A 17,992-nucleotide genomic window follows, 5' to 3' on the forward strand; every position below is an offset into this window, starting at 1 on the left:
CGGTGAGCCAATCCGATCTCTGAGCGCCTCTGCTTCTCTCCACTCCGATGGTTTCATCTGGGGGAGGCTGGGAGGGTGGGCCGTCTGCCAAGGAGGGGAGTGCGCGTCGGGGTGAATGGATGACGTCGGGAGGCTGGCGCCAGCATGTCTGGGACTGGCGCGTTAGATCAACACAGCTGGGCCGGGATAGGACACACAGCTGGCTCGGGCCTGCATTCCTCCACAAAACAGGATTGTGAGAAAAGAGGAAAATAAGTCCCAAATAGGAGCAGAATGGGACGTGCTTTGATGTAAACTGAAAGGGAGCAACATTTAAGATTAGTTCAAATGTAACTTTTAGGGCAGTTTACCAGCTAAGGAGGTTAGATTTGGGCTTTAATTCCACAATTTGAGTCCATATTATGCTGGAGAAAAATACATTTCTTGTAACTGAATGTTCTATAATGAAGCTTAGAATTTCACAATAAGTGAGTAGTCATCAAACTGACACTCGGATGACTGATTCCTTAATAACACCACATGATTCATGTAAAAAAAGCTGTTTTTACTTTTTTTCCTATATTGCACAAGTCTTGTGTTTGTGTCTAAATGTTCAGATTTAATGGATGTTTTTGTAAACATGCCTCCATTTTTATAAATCAAATAATCGAATAAAACAAGCGCTTTCAAGAACTTGGCAGTTAATCTTTATGAAGGGTTTTTATTTAACAGAAACATAACAAATTAATCCTTTTATGAGTCACTATGATTGCTGTTGCAGCCCGTTTAAAAGCAAATTTAATCATCTTTCACTGTGGGGTCCTTCTGCACTTCTTAACTTTGGAAACTTTATCTAATTCAAACAAACACAGCCACCTGAAAAAGATAACAAACTGACTGTCAATCCCCTCCAGGGACTCTCATCCCGATTTCCTCATTCTTCCACCGGCCAATGAGAAAGCGCTTGTTTTTTGACGCCGGCCTATCAGAGCGCGATGCGAAAAGGGGGCGTGTTCAGACATCCGCAGCGTATAAAAGCGGTACCTCGCTGTCAGAGCTGCCCACAACTGTAACCAGGACAACTAACTAACTAACCAGCCATCCAACCAGTCGGGGAAAGTACCCAGCTTACACCGAGGCAACGAGCTGTTTGATTTTTTTATTTTTGCTTTCTCTTTGTTTTTCCTCCCCGCTCATCATGAAAGCCATCAGTCCCGTCCGCTCGGTGAGGAGCTGCTACAGAGCCGTGTGCTGCGTCTCGGAGCAGAGTCTCACCATCAGCCGGAATAATAACCCCAAACACTCGTGCGTGGACGAGCCAGTGAGCGCCCTGTGCGACATCAACGACTGCTACTCCAAGCTGAAGGAGCTGGTGCCGAGCATCCCGCAGAACCAGACCGTCAGTCAGATGGAGATCCTGCAGCACGTCATCGACTACATCTTCGACCTGGAGATGGTGTTATCCATAAAGGTGAGGATGAGGGGGAAAGGGACTGATGCTCTGAACATCTCCAAACACTGAAGGCAGTTATTACTCATATCTGGGTAGACCTTTTAGTCGTTTTTATGCACATTTTGGAAGTTTTGGTGCACTTTAACCATATCTGGTAACACACTCACTGTGGTCTGAAATCAGCATTTCCAGCTAATAATGTATATATTTTCTGCTCCTCCTTTAGACTGCTGACATTACTCGAGATTTCTCCAAAGAAGAAGAGCAGCTGTGCCATTAGGATAAAGGACTGAACATTCTGGTATGTATTATTCTCTATTGGGTCAAAAATGACATTAGAAACACTAATTTTTCAGTTTTTAAAATATAGGGCATCTATGTGGGGTTAACTCTAGCTTCAATGTGCTCTTAAGGAGAAACTTTGCTCCACACCGCGGCATATTTAGACAGGCCAGTGATTGTGGAGCGGATTCATTGCTATCTGCCTGGGGTTAATGAAAGTTCCATGCAAGGCGCCAGTCTGTCTGCTCCCCTCTGCAGGGAGGGGAGGGGAGAGGAGGGGAGAGATCTGACTTCACTTTTCTTCCTTTCTCTTCCATGCAGGTGCAGGGAAACACATGTCTCCACTTCACTCCGGGCAAGAGGACAAGAGGGGCAGAAAGGGTGGGATAGGTATTTGAAAGAGAAGGAGAAGAGACAGAGGAGGAGGAGGAGGAGGAGGAGGAGGAGGAGGACTTTCAAGAAAGAGAGAGAGAGAGAGAGAGAAAAACAAAGCTGTGGATCGTTTCCGAGATGAGCAGGGATCAACAGTAGTGCACGAGCAAGAACACAGAGACTCATTCTTTGGCTCCTGAGCAGACAAATCAACACACCAAAGCAGAACCCAGGACTGGAAAGTGAAAGCGACCAACTGTCTTCCTTGCAAGCCTGAGGATTCTCTAAATGTAGAAGTAAAACATTTGTAATTTTCTTTTAATTTTTTTTTTTTGTAATGCATTCCAAACAGACCTCTTGTGGGCCCAACATGAACCCTTCTACACCAAGTCTTGTATCACCTCACATATTAATCCCCAAGAGCATTTTTTTTCCCACCCCCTGTGTTAAATTTAGTGTTAAGCATCTGTACATACGGTGTGAGTCCTTTTGAATGTCTACATTTTTTTATGGGAGTTTTAGTTGCTATAATCCAAACTCTATACTAGAGTTTATTCGAAGTGTTTGTAGGGATTGTGTTATTTCTACAGACTACATGTTGTGAGTTTCATAAACTCCTTATTATAAAGGTTTCTTTGTATGTACGTTAAGAATAATAATAAAAAAAAAACACATGATGAGAAGCAGTCTGGTTCTTGTCAGCGTTTTTTTTTTTGCTTTGCTTTCTTTTTGTTTTGTTGGTAAGAAAGAGTCAATGAGTTTGAAAGATTCCGATGACGCTTGTAGGGCTTTGGATGACAATGAAATGCTGATACAACAGGATGTGTTCAGATGAATCTTGAGGTTGGGCGGTTGGAAATCAAACAAAGGGAGTTTCCTGTAAGTGCTTCTAATTTTCCAATGAAGGCCCGAAAACCAGTTTAAACAATTGCAATGAACTGACCCGACCTTTCATCAGTTAATTAAGTCCTTATTGACACTTATATCCCAGAACGGTGATAAACAAGGACTTTGCGAGGAAAAAATAATAATAGTAAGAAGATTTTCTAAATCTTAGGTTTCGTTTATGAAATTATATGTAGTTCTGAGGGAAGTGAAACAGCTCATTCCACTTTGTGGATTTATCTGAAATGTGGAAATGTGTTATTTTATAAGGATGTAGTTACGCCTAACATGGATCTTGCAACTTTATTGCTTATCCTTTTTTTAAGTCTTGCAAAAGCGTAAAAGATACTGCAAATGGAAAATATTTGTGCTGAAGTCTTGAACATGATGACCCACTTCTAACCTTCAACCTACTTGCTAAAAGTGACACTACAGCGCCATCTAGTGGCCCCGGCAAACTCCTTGGGTAAATAAATGATGGAGCCAGGAGATGAGGCACGCAAGGCGGAAATCTGCTTTCCCTTCACGGTTCAGATTTACATGTTTAATATGCAGTCAAAACATTGTCGAGTTTTATGTTAATTTTAAATGTTTTTTTCTGTTCCTCCCCTTTGTGCTTCACCTCAAGTATGTAAATGAGAGAACAGCTGCTTTCTGGTCTGAAACCAACGAAAGTAAACTTCATATCGACAATCTTATTCAAATAGAACATGTACAGCAATTGTCTTATTTGTGAATTTAATTTAATTTAAACAAATCAATAAAGAAACCGTAAAAAGAAAAAAAAAACAGACTTGTGGGTTCTTTGTTCATATTTGACCTGAATCAGAGAACGAGCTTTACTACATGAACAGGAGTTGAAATCTTCTAGTTTCCTTCAATCAGTATGGGACGACAAACACGTCAGATTCAGAAATGTTATATTTAAATACAAAACAAATTAGTCTTCCAGTGGCAACTGTGTGAAATGTTGAAACTGTGCTTTTTTTTCCAGCATTAATGAAGTTTTCATGAGAAAGGTTGTGAATCAGTTTGTAGTTCAAATAATAAAGTTCATGAAGAAATTACAAATTTTCTTTCTATTAAAAATCTTTTTGTTCCATATTTTCCTAATAGAGCATTTCACTCTCAGACTGCTGGTTTGCTTGTGGTTCCTAGAGTTTTTAAAAGTAGAATGGGACAGAGAGCCTTCAGTTCTCAGGCTCCTCTCTTGTGGAACCAGCTTCTAATTTCTGTCCGTGAGGCTGACACCCTGTCTACTTTTCAAACTAGGCTTAAGACTTTCCTTTTTGATAAACCCCATAGTTAGGGTTGGTTTGGGTTTCCTGAGCTATCCTAGCTCTGCTGCCATAGCCTTAGACCGCTGGAGGGCAAACTGACCACATTTCCTCACTCTGCTGCTGTCTTTACCATGTTTGTACATGCAATAATTGCTGTCATTTTACCTGTTTTTGTTTTTTTTGTTCTTTTTCCCTTAGAAACCCCACCTGGACCAGTCATTCTGTGTTTGCCTGTGTCTCTTTCCTGTCCTCTCAAACCCCAGCTGGCAGAGGCAGATGGCTGCTCATCCTGTGTTTTGTTCAGCTGGAAGTTTTCTCTTGTTTAAAAGGGAGTATTATATGTGAATGTATTGCATTATAAAGGGCATGAACTGACTGAAACTGGATTTAAATTTGGATCTGTTTCGGTCTGATTTGGATTTATAATTTAAACTTGTTTTTTTTTTATTTTGTATAGCGCCCTGAGATGACTCCTGGTGAAAATATAAGCAGAATTAGACACAATGATGCAGAATACTTTTAAAACCAGTCAGCTAAAAACAATGTTTATGGTAGCGGTGCCTGAATACGCCACAAGATGGTGGTGTTAGGTGCAGTAACGTGTGCCCCACTGACATCTAAATAATGCAACTGCACATTGCTTTGAGGGTTGGTATGAATTTCTGCAAGGATGTGCAATGAAACCAACTGAGCCTCAAATGGAGGTCATAGTGCGCTTTTAGTGTGTTTCAAGTGAAATCATTCAAGCCAAGATGTAATCTGTAATCTGTCACATGAGCAACATCTGGCATTGAATCAGAGTTGCAAATGGTGAACAATTAACCAAACGAACGTAAGACACCTAGTAAAAAACACACCTGTGATCGCCTAAACTGGAATAACTTTTTGTACACAAGTGTACACGTTTCAGTTGTGAACTATGAACAATTTGCTGCAATTTAGAAGCATGATGCACATAAAAAAAGACCATTTTCAAAATAGAAAAAGAGGTACTTTTATAAACTTGGAAGTCCCAATCCATGGTCAGAAATAAAGAAGCCTTTTGGATGAGAAGAAACAAAAGAAGAAGCCCAGTTACCTTCTGTTGAACCATTCAGGAGTCTGAGAATCATAACGTGAACTATGAATTTTTTAAATATTGCTGAAAAACTTTATGTTCGTACCCAATGAAGGATTGTAGAAAGCCTTGTCAAGTCTATTTGTATACTGTAACTCCAATAATTGTATATCACATATGACATAATCTTCAAACAAGATTTTATTTAACAACAAATTGTGTGTGTCTACTTTAAAATCACTAAATACCTTAGTTAATGCAGTCAGAATATTAAAAGAAATGATCTGAAATCCCATTTTACTGGATTGTACGACACCATTTATGAGCTTCTCAACAGTTTGCATGAAGAAAGGGGAAGAAACAGCAAGAGGGTGGCTCCAATTATAGTTCTGATATTACATCCAGTGTTCAACTTCTCCTTAATGTCGCAAACATTTTTGAGATTTCAGTTCTTCACCAACGATCCAATAAGACTTATCTTCTTATCTTGTGTAATAAGCAGCTGTTTCCTCACCTGCTTGACCGTTAAATATTTAAAGTCTGAGCAATTTCTGTAACACTTTTAAATGAGATTTCTTATTTTAAAATTTAGCCCATATGAAGCCAGGAGAAAGGACTCGCCAAGGCCGTGAGCCTACTTTGTTTGGGCCAATGGGGGTCAAGTCATATGGCTTGGGTTTGGTGGCTGTGAACATGGGGGAGGGGGTGTTTTCTTTCAATATCTCCTGTCAGCCAATAAGCAAGAGTGGGGCTGGATGAATCCAATTATCATTTACAGACTGCCCACTTGTAGCTGGACACATTGTACTTTCATTATATGGAGATGAGCTATACCATATAAAGAATAAAACCAGCTTTGTTGCATGAAAATGCCCCTGGACGATAAAATAAACATAACCTCTTGCTTTCTAAACAGACTGAATATGGATTTTTGTTTTAATATTTCTCTTAATTTTGTTCTAGACACCCTGTTTTGCGTGTAACATTTGCATAGACTAAGAGATATTTTTATGTCATTCACTGAAACTAGACGTGAGCTGTAACTAAATATTTTTATAAAAAATATTGTAGCTGGACACATTGTACTTTCATTATATGGAGATGAGCTATACCATATAAACATCCCAATTTTCAAATTGATGGTCTGTACATTTAAACCACAAACCCAAATTACATCCCAACTAAGGAACTGATTGACATATCAGTCAGTATGTTTCATAAAGTTGTTTATTATGGTTTTTAATAAGAAAAAAGTGTGTTAACTGCAGCTTTACAGCTATGTGATGGACATTATAAACGCGTAGCTTTGACTCGTCTTTGTCTTTAAGTTCATCCTGACAGTAAAAAAAAAACATCTTGAATTGTGTGCCACTGTCCCTTTAAGAGCGCCGGGCCCCGCCCCTCCTCCACAACTGCTCTATGCAAACGCGAGCGAGCCGAGCGTGCCGGCAGCCAATGAGAGGGCCGCCCCAACCGCGGGAGATCTAAATTTCGCGGCACGAAGTTTGGCGCTAAAAAAATACTTGCTGTCCCCCCCCTCCAGCTCTTGTTCTCCTTGTATGGAGAGAAGAGGAACCGCGAGAGGTGGACGGACAGTGGTGTCGGACTGGGTCCTGTTCCGCACCTGAGGTTCTACAGCTCCAGCCTGAGGGGAACCCGAAAGCCCGCCTGCTCTTTAAAACATTGGATGTTTGAGGCGGTTTATGTGTTTGGGAGGCGGTTTTGTTTATAACTGGTAAGGCGACCTTCCTTTATAGTATGCTGCAAGACAAAGGATAACACTGACTTATCTGTGGAGAAATATTTTCAGAAAACACGCTTGTATTTAATATGTAACCTGTGCATTTTTAGCCCTATAAGCTAATTTAAACAGTCAGTGCTCCTGTTATTTTTTTGTTATTATAGTAGCAGGTATTTTCCAATTTAAATGCGAGCTTGTAGCTTGCTAATAACACTCGTGTGCTTAGCTCACAGCTTCCTTGTGTCCCTCGGCTGTGCCAGTCCGGGTAAATTTAGTTTTACTCAGGAAAATGATGCGGATGCCTAAAGGCGTCTCTCCGGCACCGGCACCGGCTCGGCCCACTGTGGGACTCTCCTGCTCGCAGCAGAAGCTGAAGGTTTTGTGCTCGGGCGGAGTGAAGTCGGACCTCTTCGTCGCCGGACTGTGCAGCCCGCCGATGAGCACGGTGCCAGCCGGGTACTTCACCCAGATCGGGAACACGGCAGCGGGCGAACAAAGAGCCAACAGCCTGTACTCGACCCCCCATGGACCCGAGGCTAAACCCATCAGATCATCCTCCGGGCGGCTGCCGGTACACAAATCAAACACACACACACACGCACACTTACGCACTGTTTCATAGGAGATCTGTTGTGCTCGGGGAGTGGGAGGAATAAATATATATTTTATGATTTCTAGCAGAGCGCATTTAAATGGGTTATTACGTGATAACTCACAGAGGGCCCACTGTGGCTGCCGCTGCTTTGCATGAATGGATTGTTCTCTCTTTTTTTTTTACCCCTCCCTAGAAATATGTCATTTTGTTTTTCAGCTGAAGCTTGCAGAAACCAGGTGTGTAGCATTCCCCATTTAGCTCCCCGATCTCCTGTGGAGGAAGTACAGCCCCAGTTCTGAAAGAGTAAAAAATGGGAATATGTACAGAATGCAGTGGTCCGAAAAGCTTATAAACTTGCGTTTTATTCACAATGGAGCAATTCTAGCTGCTCAGCAGTCCCTGGGTCTTCTTGTTGAATGGGAGGACATGTTCCAAAACCTTTACATGCTTTTCTGCACTGATGGTGCCTTTCCAGATGTGTGAGCTCCTCACCCATGGGAGCTAATGCACCCCCATACCATCAGAGAGGCAGGCTTTTGAACTGTGTGCTCTTTCATATGGAAGATGCGGCGTTCATGGTTTTCAAAGGGAATTTGGATCACTTTCCCTCAGACCAGTGTGGAAAGAAGACAGCAGTGTTTCTGGTCGTTGTTCACACATGGCTTCTTCTTTGCATGATAGAGCTTTAAGCAGCATTTGTGGATGCTGACACCGATCTGTGGAGGCGTTCCTGAGCCCATGAAGTGATGCCCAGAACAGAGTCAGATCTGTTTTTTTTAATGCAGTGCTGCCTGAGGGGCCTGAAGATCACATACATCCAATAATAACTCCAGATTCTCGAAACAATTGGACGACATTATGAACTGTAGACTGTTTTCAGTTAAGGAACATTTTTCTGAAATTCTTCCATTATCCACAAAATTTGGTTTTGAGATTGTGTTTGTTATTGACGTTTTACACAGCGGCCCAACTTTTTTTTTTTTTTTTTTACAGAATATGAGTTGCGGGACGGGTTCCCCCACCCAGACAGGTTTTACACAAACAGACAGTTTCTCGGCGATTTGACGATTCCCACCCACGGACAGCTGCTCCGTCGGCACCTAAACCGAACCTGTCCGTTTCAACTGCAGGTCGGAGGTCACGACTGTGAACAGCTGCTGGCGTGTTGGAGCGAACGTCACTCGTGCGTGAAAGTTTCTGTATCGGCAGAGAGGTTCCTCATCCTGTCTGCGTTCATGAAAATGTTGACGATCTACGATTTGAGCTTGTAGTTCTTGTGTTTTGGCTCTTTTACGTCTAAACGGCCAGTCTCGGAGGCTTGTTTGGGGTTGGGGCGTGGTCTTCAGATCTCATGCTGTGCAAAGGTGAACCTACGCTGGATTTCTGCGTCACAGTGCAGAATTATCATACTTCCTTTCTCCAGTTCAGCGTTTAAACCGGATCAATCGACATATTTTACATCAAAACTGTCCCAGGCTTCTACGGTCACCTGGAAAGTGATGGGGGAGATTATTTGTCTCCGTTACTCTTATCAGAAGTTAACGAGGAGGAGCTAACGTGCTGATTTATTTTCCCACACCGGTGGAGCGTTTGCCCGTCGCACAAAAGGTGGAAAGCGTGCGACGACGTTGCCTTTGCCTGTTGCTTGTGTCCGTTTGTCCGTCGTGTTAGCGAAACATCTCATGAACCACTAGGCAGAATTTAATGAAACCTTTCAAAGTAACGATAGACTGTAACTGATTAGCTTTTAAAGGCAACTCAAGATGGCCGCTACAGACGACCGTCGAAATTGCTCGAACTTGGTTAATTTCACAGATATTGTCCTGAAATCCGGTGCGGTAGTATACCTAAAGTAATACTCATTGAGCAAGATCTTCGGTCAAATCTTCAGCATTATTTGTTAGTTAACCTTTTTTGTCTGTTAGCAAAATATCTCATGAGGCACAAGATGGATTCTTATGAAACTTTCAGAAAGTAATTATTAGATGCATGTCTGCAGCTGATTAACTTTTGGAGTTGATCCAATGCAAGATGGCTGCCTCAGCTAAGCAACATTAGCCGACACAAAAACGACTCTAACTCAGTCAGTTTTACAGATATAAGCCTAAAATTTGATGTGGTTGTAGCTGAGAGTCATCTGTAACATATACTATGGGTCCTAACAGACTATGGAAGATCTGACAGTATCAGGGATCTGTGGAAAAGGAATGAACGATTAATAAATAGGTTGTTAGTTCTGACTGAATAGACAAGTTGATGCTTTGTCCAAGCAGGTCGGTTCGAGTCCCAAATCCACTCCAATTTTTAAATAATTGGTAGCGGTTCATGTAATCCCCTTTTTATAAATCATTACACAGTTATTAGTTTAGCCACATGCATTAATTTTTATAGATTTCTATGGATTTTTTCAAGCACTTGCGGTAGTTATCTGAGGCATTTATTGGCTGGAATTTTATGAGCTTTCTGCAGGATTAAAGCATGTAATGTGAAATTTATGGTTGTGTAAAGATTTCTAACATAGTGATGTCTGACCCATTATAAAACCTTTAAGATTGGAGCTGGCAGAGATCCAGTTTGTTGTTGCCTCCCCTTGGATTATCCATTAGGTTGTCAAACCAGGCAAAACAAACATGTATGGTGTTACTTCTTCATAACTTCCACTTTGAAAGATCTAAAGTATTCCCTCAAATAATTTAAAGCCACGCTGACCTCTGAATTCAAATTTTTAGGAACGGCATGTGTGAGCATTTCTGCAAATGGAGTCGGCCCGTATTTCTAGAGAAAAGGAAAAGGGTACCTTGAAATGGATATTTCGTTAAGGGCAGGGCACAAGCCAAAGACATGTCTGACTTGTTCGTGTTGGGACACACACACAAAAAAAAAGCCCACGCAACTGCATGACTAATGGTCCTGTTTGATTCCAACAGGATGATGCTCCGTCCTTATTGTGTTTAAGCATCAATAATGTGGTTTTGGTGGTAAAGATTAGATTAAAACCAACACCTTTATGGTTATGTTTAAAAGATTAAAAAAAAAAACATGTGAGTAAACAGGGAATTTTTGGTCTTACTTTAGGACGTGTTTGAGTTGCAAAGAAAAAAAAAGATAGAAAAGAGACAAGAGCTTGGTTGTCTTCATGGTCTTGCTGATGCAGCAGCTTCACTGCATGTTCAGTTATGGGTTTTATGATTACAGGAAATGTTGCCTGTTCATGTGCAGCTCACTTCATTTTAAGTTAAACAACACAGTAACCACCAGCTTTAACTTTTCTGACAAGTAAACCAGATGCCCGAGACGGGAGTTCCTGCCTGTACAAACAAACCAGAAGCTCCTTCGTCGTCACCATCATCGTCATCGCGGGCTTTTTAACGCTCTGGTCGGGCCGGTTTACCTGCAGGCCCTGTTAGCCGCAGTAAAACGGCAGCGCACCAGCGATGAGGATGTGAAGTTTTACCCGGGGGTGTGTAAACTGTTGATAATGTGTGAATAAGTTACAGTGTCCGGGCCTCTATTCAAAGTCCAGGGGAGCCCTCTCTTCGTGGGAATGAATTTGCATGTTTAGATCTCCAGCAAAATTCATCTCCTCGGTGAAAGCCAGGGCTTATTTCCCGCTTGTTTCACACGCGAATGTGTGCCTTCCAGAGCCCCCCTGTAATTAAACCCCCTTCCTTACCAGGCTGATGCTTCGGCGCGACATTTGTCAAACTGTTTGCATGCGCTCTCCTTCTTATTCACCTTGTTTTACCACACCCTCAGGCAAGCACCGGAGCTCTCAGCAGTGGGAGTTTTGCATTTCAAAGCAGCCCCCCCCCCCTCCTTCCTTCATCAGCAACCACAACAGGCAGACCCACCCTTCTCCTTTACCTCTGTAGATGCACACAGTCATTTTTCATCTTTAAGCCACCTGAAGGTGAGGCAGACCTTATTTCAGGTGTACCGTAACCTGCCCTTGGCCGGGTTTTGTCGGCTGACTCTGAGGCCCGGCTGCGCAGGCCCCCTTTCACGTGACTCCCGTGTGTGAAAATGCCACTGTGGAGATTTTGCACACAGTGGCGGGAACCAGCTGCAGGCTGAAAAGCCAGCAGAGGAAGGCTTGCAGGCTTGCAGGGTGTTTCCAGGCGAGCGTGCAGGGTGAGGTTACGGCAAATGTGGGCCGAGTGATACAGCTAGTCTCTTTGAGATAAAGGACAAGTGGAGAGGGGAGTACAGTCTTCTTACATTTTATAAATATGTACAGGAAAATGCTCCTAACAGTTCCTCTCTGTACATTGAAACATTTCTTCTTTTAGAGGCATTGAGCAAAAAAGAAGTAGTGTCTTTTTCTCAGTTTCTGAAAGTGTTTGTGTAATATGGTTGACTCACCAGAAAAATCCAAGCCCCTCCCCCCCCCCTCCACCCTTTGCCTGTACAGCTGCAACCGTGCAACGGTTGGTTTCCTTCTTACAACATGTGTGTGCGACTGTTACTCAAACCGTAGATGGAATAATTGAAACTGTTGCCTTGGTTCTGATGGATACCTGATCATTTTTTGGCGGCAGGAGGGCGGGGAATGTTCACGTGTGGACGAGGCTCGCTGCGTTTTTGTTTTATTTGTGCGCTTGGACATCGGGACTTGGAAACTCAGCTGTTGCTGATAGATATCCTCGCCGATCGAACCACAGCTGTCACAGCTCGTAGACGAACCGTCGAATCTCCGTGTGACCCCTGGGGTTTAATGGCTCCTGCCAGGAGTCGGAGAAGCACCGATCTAAAATAAAAATCCAATAAAATACCAAAAATTCTATTTCTAAGTAGCCGTTTGTCTTTATTTCCTGTTAAAAACTGTACATAGCTGGCTCTGGATGTGTATTATAAGGGTTAAAATCCCTCCTGTGTGGCTCCAGATGTCACCAGCCAACAGGTGGACGTGTCAGGGAGCACGTTTGGACAATGGCAGCGTTCTTTAGTCACATAAATAAGCACATCCGCACATGGTCGAGCCTTTCACGCCTTTTTTTTTTTTCCTCCCCAGTTGCCCCCAGAACCTTTTAACCAACTCGGCTTAGTTAGCCTCACGTGTGCCGTTGTGACAAAGAGGGCTTTGTCGGCACATTTTTGCGTGAGGCGAAAGAGACTGAGCCCGGAGGTGAGGTCCAAACCAGCCGGAACAGATCGCCTGGCAGGTTTGAGTCCCTGCGTCTCACGGGCTCTGCCGCCACTGGTTTTGCGAGGCCACACCATGTGAGGGGTAGGAGGATAATTACCGACTGACAACCGTCCTAAAGAAGATTTATCTGTGTCGTTTACTCTGCTTACTTGTGACTTTCACTTTTGTTATGCGAGGCTGTGTTAATATTTAATGGCCGTCATCGCTCCTGTTTGTGGACAGATTGCCTTTTTTTTTTTATTATTTTATTTTTTGTGTGAAGCTGCATCTTCTCGTGATTTTGTGAAGAGGGCTCGTCTGAAGAGCTCTGGAGGCAAAGATGGGAGGCTTGTCAGGAAGAGGGGTGGTTATTGAGGGATTCTGGGGACGTCCTGGAGCTTGCCAGGCAGTGGGTCGAGAACTAATCGCCACCCCGCCACATACAAGCAGCTCTTCTCGAAGTGCTCGGGGAAAGTGAGAGGGGAGCACTTTGTTCCGGTACTTGCAGTTTTATGACATGGCACTTTCTGACACACCCCTAATGAGCTCCTTTCTGCTCACAGCCATGTGGTCTAGACTGGCCCCACACGATACACTCAGACCCGTCAGACAATTGGGACAATCCGTTGTTTTCAGGATCTCCTTGAATTTAAAAGGGGAGTAACTTCTTTGTATTTATTGTTTTAAAAAAAAAAAAAAAGTGATTCTGAACACACGCAAACCTCTTTCTGTCCAGGCTAAAAGGAAGCTGGATCTAGAGGACCCCCTTTACCTGCCGGAGTTTCGCACACCCAAAGGCAAAGGCTGCGTCACGCCGAGGATACCAAGTCCACGGAGTGAGTACGCTTCGTGGCTCACATGTGGGGAAGTCAACAGGGATGAATTGAATTGAGTTAAGTTAGACGAGTGATATTTAACAGTAATGTGAGTACGAGGGAAGTCAGGGGAAGTGCAGGTCAGCGCAAAGGAAAGAGGAGATCAAGAATCTCTCATTGCTTGAAGTAGATTTAGTCTGCTTAGAGGATATAATTAGGTTTGTGTCTGGGCTGATGTGCAATTTTCTTGTCCGTCCCTGCCCTCAGCTCCGAAGTCTCCGGGTGAACGGACGCGCTACGACACTTCACTGGGCCTCCTGACCAAGAAGTTTGTGGGGCTGATTGCCGAGTCTCCCGACGGCGTCCTCGACCTGAACTGGGCCACCGAAATCCTGGAGGTGCAGAAGAGACGCATCTACGACATCACCAACGTCCTCGAGGGAGTGCAGCTCATCCGAAAGAAGTCGAAGAACAACATCCAGTGGCTGTAAGTCCAAATGCAGGACGGGGAAACGTGGATTCCTACACCGGCTGCTGTAAAAAACATTTCCTTGCCATTGAAATTTCAACTGTAGGTTTGTGTGTGTTTTAAAATAAATTAAAAAAAATTACCTGCCCCTTAGTGGAAGTCGGGTCACTTTCTGACGTCGGCAGCTGTGTGAACTGTTTAACAGAATTCAGGATGTTTTAATCTTGGATCAACTCGTTCATGAGTCCGTTTGTTTGCGTCCTTCTAGGGTGGGGGATGTTTTTGAAGGCGGTGCCGGTGGAGGGGAAAAGGCTTGCGTCTTGAGGAAGGAGCTGGGAGACCTGGAGAGAGCCGAGAGGTGTCTGGACGACCTGATCCAGTCCAGCACGGCGCAGCTCAAGCAGCTCACGGAGGTCAAGGACAGCCAGAGATATCCTGTCACACTAAGCTCTGTCGTTCTCCAGTTGTCGTCTGTGTCCACTCGTACAAACACGCGCATGCACCTTCCTGTTGTTTCCCCCTTGACCCCCACCTGGCACGCTGGGCTACGTGACGTACCAGGACATCCGCTCCATCAACAGTCTCCGAGACCAGACGGTCATTGCTGTCAAAGCTCCTGCTGAGACCAAGCTGGAGGTGCCGGACACTGCTGCAGTGAGGCGAACTCCATTTCCTTTTTATCCTAACACCATTAATGTCTCTGTATGTGTTGGTAGCTGATGCCAGACTAAGCGACGCGTCAGGGGAACTGATCTGAGCTCCTGTTCTCGTTGCCTCGTTACGACAGGGCTCGTTGCAGATCTATTTAAAGAGCCGAAATGGCCCCATAGAGGTGTACCTATGTCCGGAGGAGGGGCTTGAGGACGCGAGCCCCGTTAAGAGCCTAATCTCGCCCAAGAAGGAACGTCCCCAAGGCCTCGACCCGCCGGCTGCAGCCCCAGCAGCCCCACAAAGTCACAGCGTCAAAGAGGAGCCTGTGGAAAGTAAGTTGGTTAATGCCGAACTTATACATGCAGATCTTGAATGTTGGTTAGCGCTCCGAGTGTGTGTTAGTGATGACTCTCAGCTACTACCACATACCACTTAGCTGTGGTGGTTTGACTCCAGAAGTGGTTCTTGTGTATATACATGCAACGGTTTGGGAGTTATTTTGACAACAATTAGACAAACGCACACAGCTGTAATTTGAGGAGCTTATGAGAAGAAAATGGTTTTGATGAGTCAGTTTTCACAGTTTTGAGAGAAAAACATCCAAATGTAAAACTAAAAGGTTCTGTGATATTTTTTTTTTTTCTTTCCCCCACTAATTAAAGGTTGACATCTGTCTCATTTGGGTCTTTGTTCTAGTTTTTTAATTTTGTATGGATCTTTGTTTTATCAGCTTTTTACTGTTCATAGATGCACTCCATAGGCCGTTATACCACCTGTAACCTGTTAGTAATCAGCACATTTACAATCTGGAGGTTTCTTTGTCAGATTATTTGTTAACATCTACATAAAATCTCGTACGACACAAAATTAAATTCCAAATGTTATTTTCTTACATCCGACAGCGAGCGTTTCCACCACCCCTGCAGCCGCCGCCCCCGCCTCTGCCCCCGCAGCTTCCTCTCTGCTCGACGTCGAGGGTCTGCTGGGTCTGCCTCCGAGCCTTCTTCAGATCACCGAGGACCAGCTTCCGGGCACCTCCTTCACTTCAGACCCCAACACCCAGTTTGTCAGTTTCTCCCCGCCTATAGACCACGACGATTACCTGTGGAGCCTGGAGGACGGCGAGGGGGTGTCGGATTTCTTCGACACCTACGACCTTGGGGAGCTACTAAAGAGCTGAAGAATTAAAGGAGGTAAAAAAAAAATGGAGGGGGAGGGGGTATATTTTTTTAAAAGAAATGCCCTTATTGGGGCAGAGCGTACTACACTATGAAGCCATCACTCATTTTAGCCATGCCAGCTGGAGGACTCTCCTCCTTTTTGTTTAATTTATTTTAACAAAGTGCAAACTGTTTGTACATATTGTAAAGATGATGCGAGTTTTAGGACGTGAGCTGGCATGAATTCCGAGATGTGCCTTCTCCGGGAGCCCTCACAACAAAAGCAGTGACTTTTGGATTTTCGGGCACATCTTTAAACTACTGAGAAACTTGCAAAAATAAAATCCAAAAACAGGAGTCGGCGTGTGGATCAAATTATCAGCGGAAAACGTCTGATATGTAGTTGTGAGGCAGCGTTTACTGTGACCAACTCAGGACTTAATTGTCTTCCTTGTTTTCAAAAGAATTTGAAATGATCGTGCCACCTTTTGACCGCTAGGGGGCAGTGTTGTATTATGTCAGCTTTAAGTGCCAGGATTCAATCACTGGATGGGAGTAAGCTAAAGCCACTAAGGAGCCGGGTGTCCAATTTGTTGGGTTTTCACCACTTGCCAAACAAACTGTGATCTTAACTGTTTTAGCTCAGTTTTTTGTTGCAGCTTTAACAGCAACAAAAACAAACAGAAAATCCTGGACATACCGTATCCGTGATCAGGTTTGCTCTCTGCCTTAAGCTTTTATATTTTGGTGCTGCGCTTCGTGCCAAAAACCGGGGTGATTGGAAATGTATAATGACTACTTTGTAACGGAGGGTGACTCCTTCTGGTCTGGCAGCTCCCCTGTTGATTTGAGCGGATTTAAAACTATTGAGTTTTGATTTAGTAGTGCAAACTACTATTGTATTTCTTAGGAAATAGCCAAATGAATTAAATGCAGCGTCTGAGTTGCAGGCGGGGGGTGGGGTTTAATTAGAGGATGGGTTTCTTCTTCCTCGTGTTTTGAAATTTGTTTAGGATGAATATAAATAATGAGGATTTTGTATGTTTACTGTTCAGGTTTTCTAGGCCAGTGTTTGCTTATTTGTCTCCCCCTCCCACATGTTGTGGTGCTACACTTTTTTTAAATTTATTTTTATTTCAACATTTGCCCAAAGTTGGAGCAGCTGTGATCATTTTTTTTTTATCTCCCTCCCCCAAGCATTCTAGAGATTTTATAAAACGGAAAATTCAATGCTGAAGTTTTTTTTTTTTTTTTCTGGCTTTCCCTCTCCGCTGCAGAGATAAGCTAACTGTCCTGTCCTAACAAAACTTGAAGACGTGTGTTTGCGGGTGGATTTGACAGCTCGGTAAATGGGTGCCGCCGTGTGTTGGCGCGCGCGTGTGTGTGTGTGTGTGTGTGGTGCTGTGTAGAATAATCCATGTAAATTCAGAATTTGTAGAGTTGTTTTCAATGAGAATTGTTTTGGTATTTGTACATAAATCATTTTGTATTTATACCTGTTTTTTTTTAAGAATTTTGGACTGTTTTTGTATGACGTGCAGCACTTAATAGTTTGACATATTGTGTGAACTGCTTGAAGTTGATAAATAAAATCCAGAATCCATTGTTTACACTTGGCTGTTCGTGTCATCAGAGTCAATATAAAACCTTTTTTTTGTTTTTTTGAAAAAAAGCAAAGGTGACACAAAGTGTCATTCCCTGAGGGGGGGTAAGTTGATTCGTTACTTTCTGCAAGCTTTAATAAAATTTTGTCTGCCAGTTCATGAGATATTTCAGCAGCGGACAGACACGGGCACAAATGTAATCGATCGCCTTTTGGCAGTGTGTGATTTTTAAAAGAAGATTTGTGAACGCAATCAGACACGATGACCTGAAACGGGTCGTTCTTTCTGAGCTGGTTGCTTCGGAAACAAGCTCACAAAAGGAGGCTGACAATGAGGGGTCAAAGTTCAGTGGGTCAGGATGCATTCTGCAGAAAATCCGCATTTGTCACCAGTTAACTCATGCCATTTTAAGCATTTATATCACATGACCGTTCTAATTGCAGTTCTAGTTGTTGTTTTTTTAAACCCTTAAACTTTTGTTTGTGCATATAGGAACGTAAAAGATGCAGCTACTTCACCTGCTT

General features: G+C 43.4%; 2 protein-coding genes across 3 annotated transcripts; both read left to right on the top strand.

Annotated features, from left to right (window-relative positions):
- The first annotated feature begins 1,022 nt into the window (after positions 1-1,022).
- On the top strand, positions 1,023-2,773 carry id3 (inhibitor of DNA binding 3). Its single transcript, XM_017418377.3, has 3 exons — positions 1,023-1,450; positions 1,659-1,733; positions 2,036-2,773. The coding sequence occupies exons 1-2, from the start codon at positions 1,178-1,180 to the stop codon at positions 1,710-1,712; spliced, it is 327 nt and encodes a 108-aa protein (XP_017273866.1). The 5' UTR covers positions 1,023-1,177; the 3' UTR covers positions 1,713-1,733; positions 2,036-2,773.
- Positions 2,774-6,852: 4,079 nt separating this feature from the next.
- e2f2 (E2F transcription factor 2) lies at positions 6,853-17,608 on the top strand. 2 transcript variants are annotated; one of them, XM_017418366.2, is made up of 8 exons: positions 6,853-7,043; positions 7,310-7,620; positions 13,506-13,605; positions 13,852-14,071; positions 14,322-14,483; positions 14,593-14,707; positions 14,841-15,036; positions 15,607-17,608. In XM_017418366.2, the coding sequence occupies exons 2-8, from the start codon at positions 7,339-7,341 to the stop codon at positions 15,882-15,884; spliced, it is 1,353 nt and encodes a 450-aa protein (XP_017273855.1). In that variant the 5' UTR covers positions 6,853-7,043; positions 7,310-7,338; the 3' UTR covers positions 15,885-17,608. The 2 variants fall into 2 exon arrangements, with proteins under 2 accessions (XP_017273855.1, XP_017273847.1); XM_017418358.2 differs by having other exon boundaries at positions 7,276-7,620; positions 15,607-17,607.
- Positions 17,609-17,992: the final 384 nt, after the last annotated feature.

This window comes from Kryptolebias marmoratus, linkage group LG10, assembly GCF_001649575.2.
Source record: "Kryptolebias marmoratus isolate JLee-2015 linkage group LG10, ASM164957v2, whole genome shotgun sequence".
Lineage (NCBI taxonomy): Eukaryota > Metazoa > Chordata > Actinopteri > Cyprinodontiformes > Rivulidae > Kryptolebias > Kryptolebias marmoratus.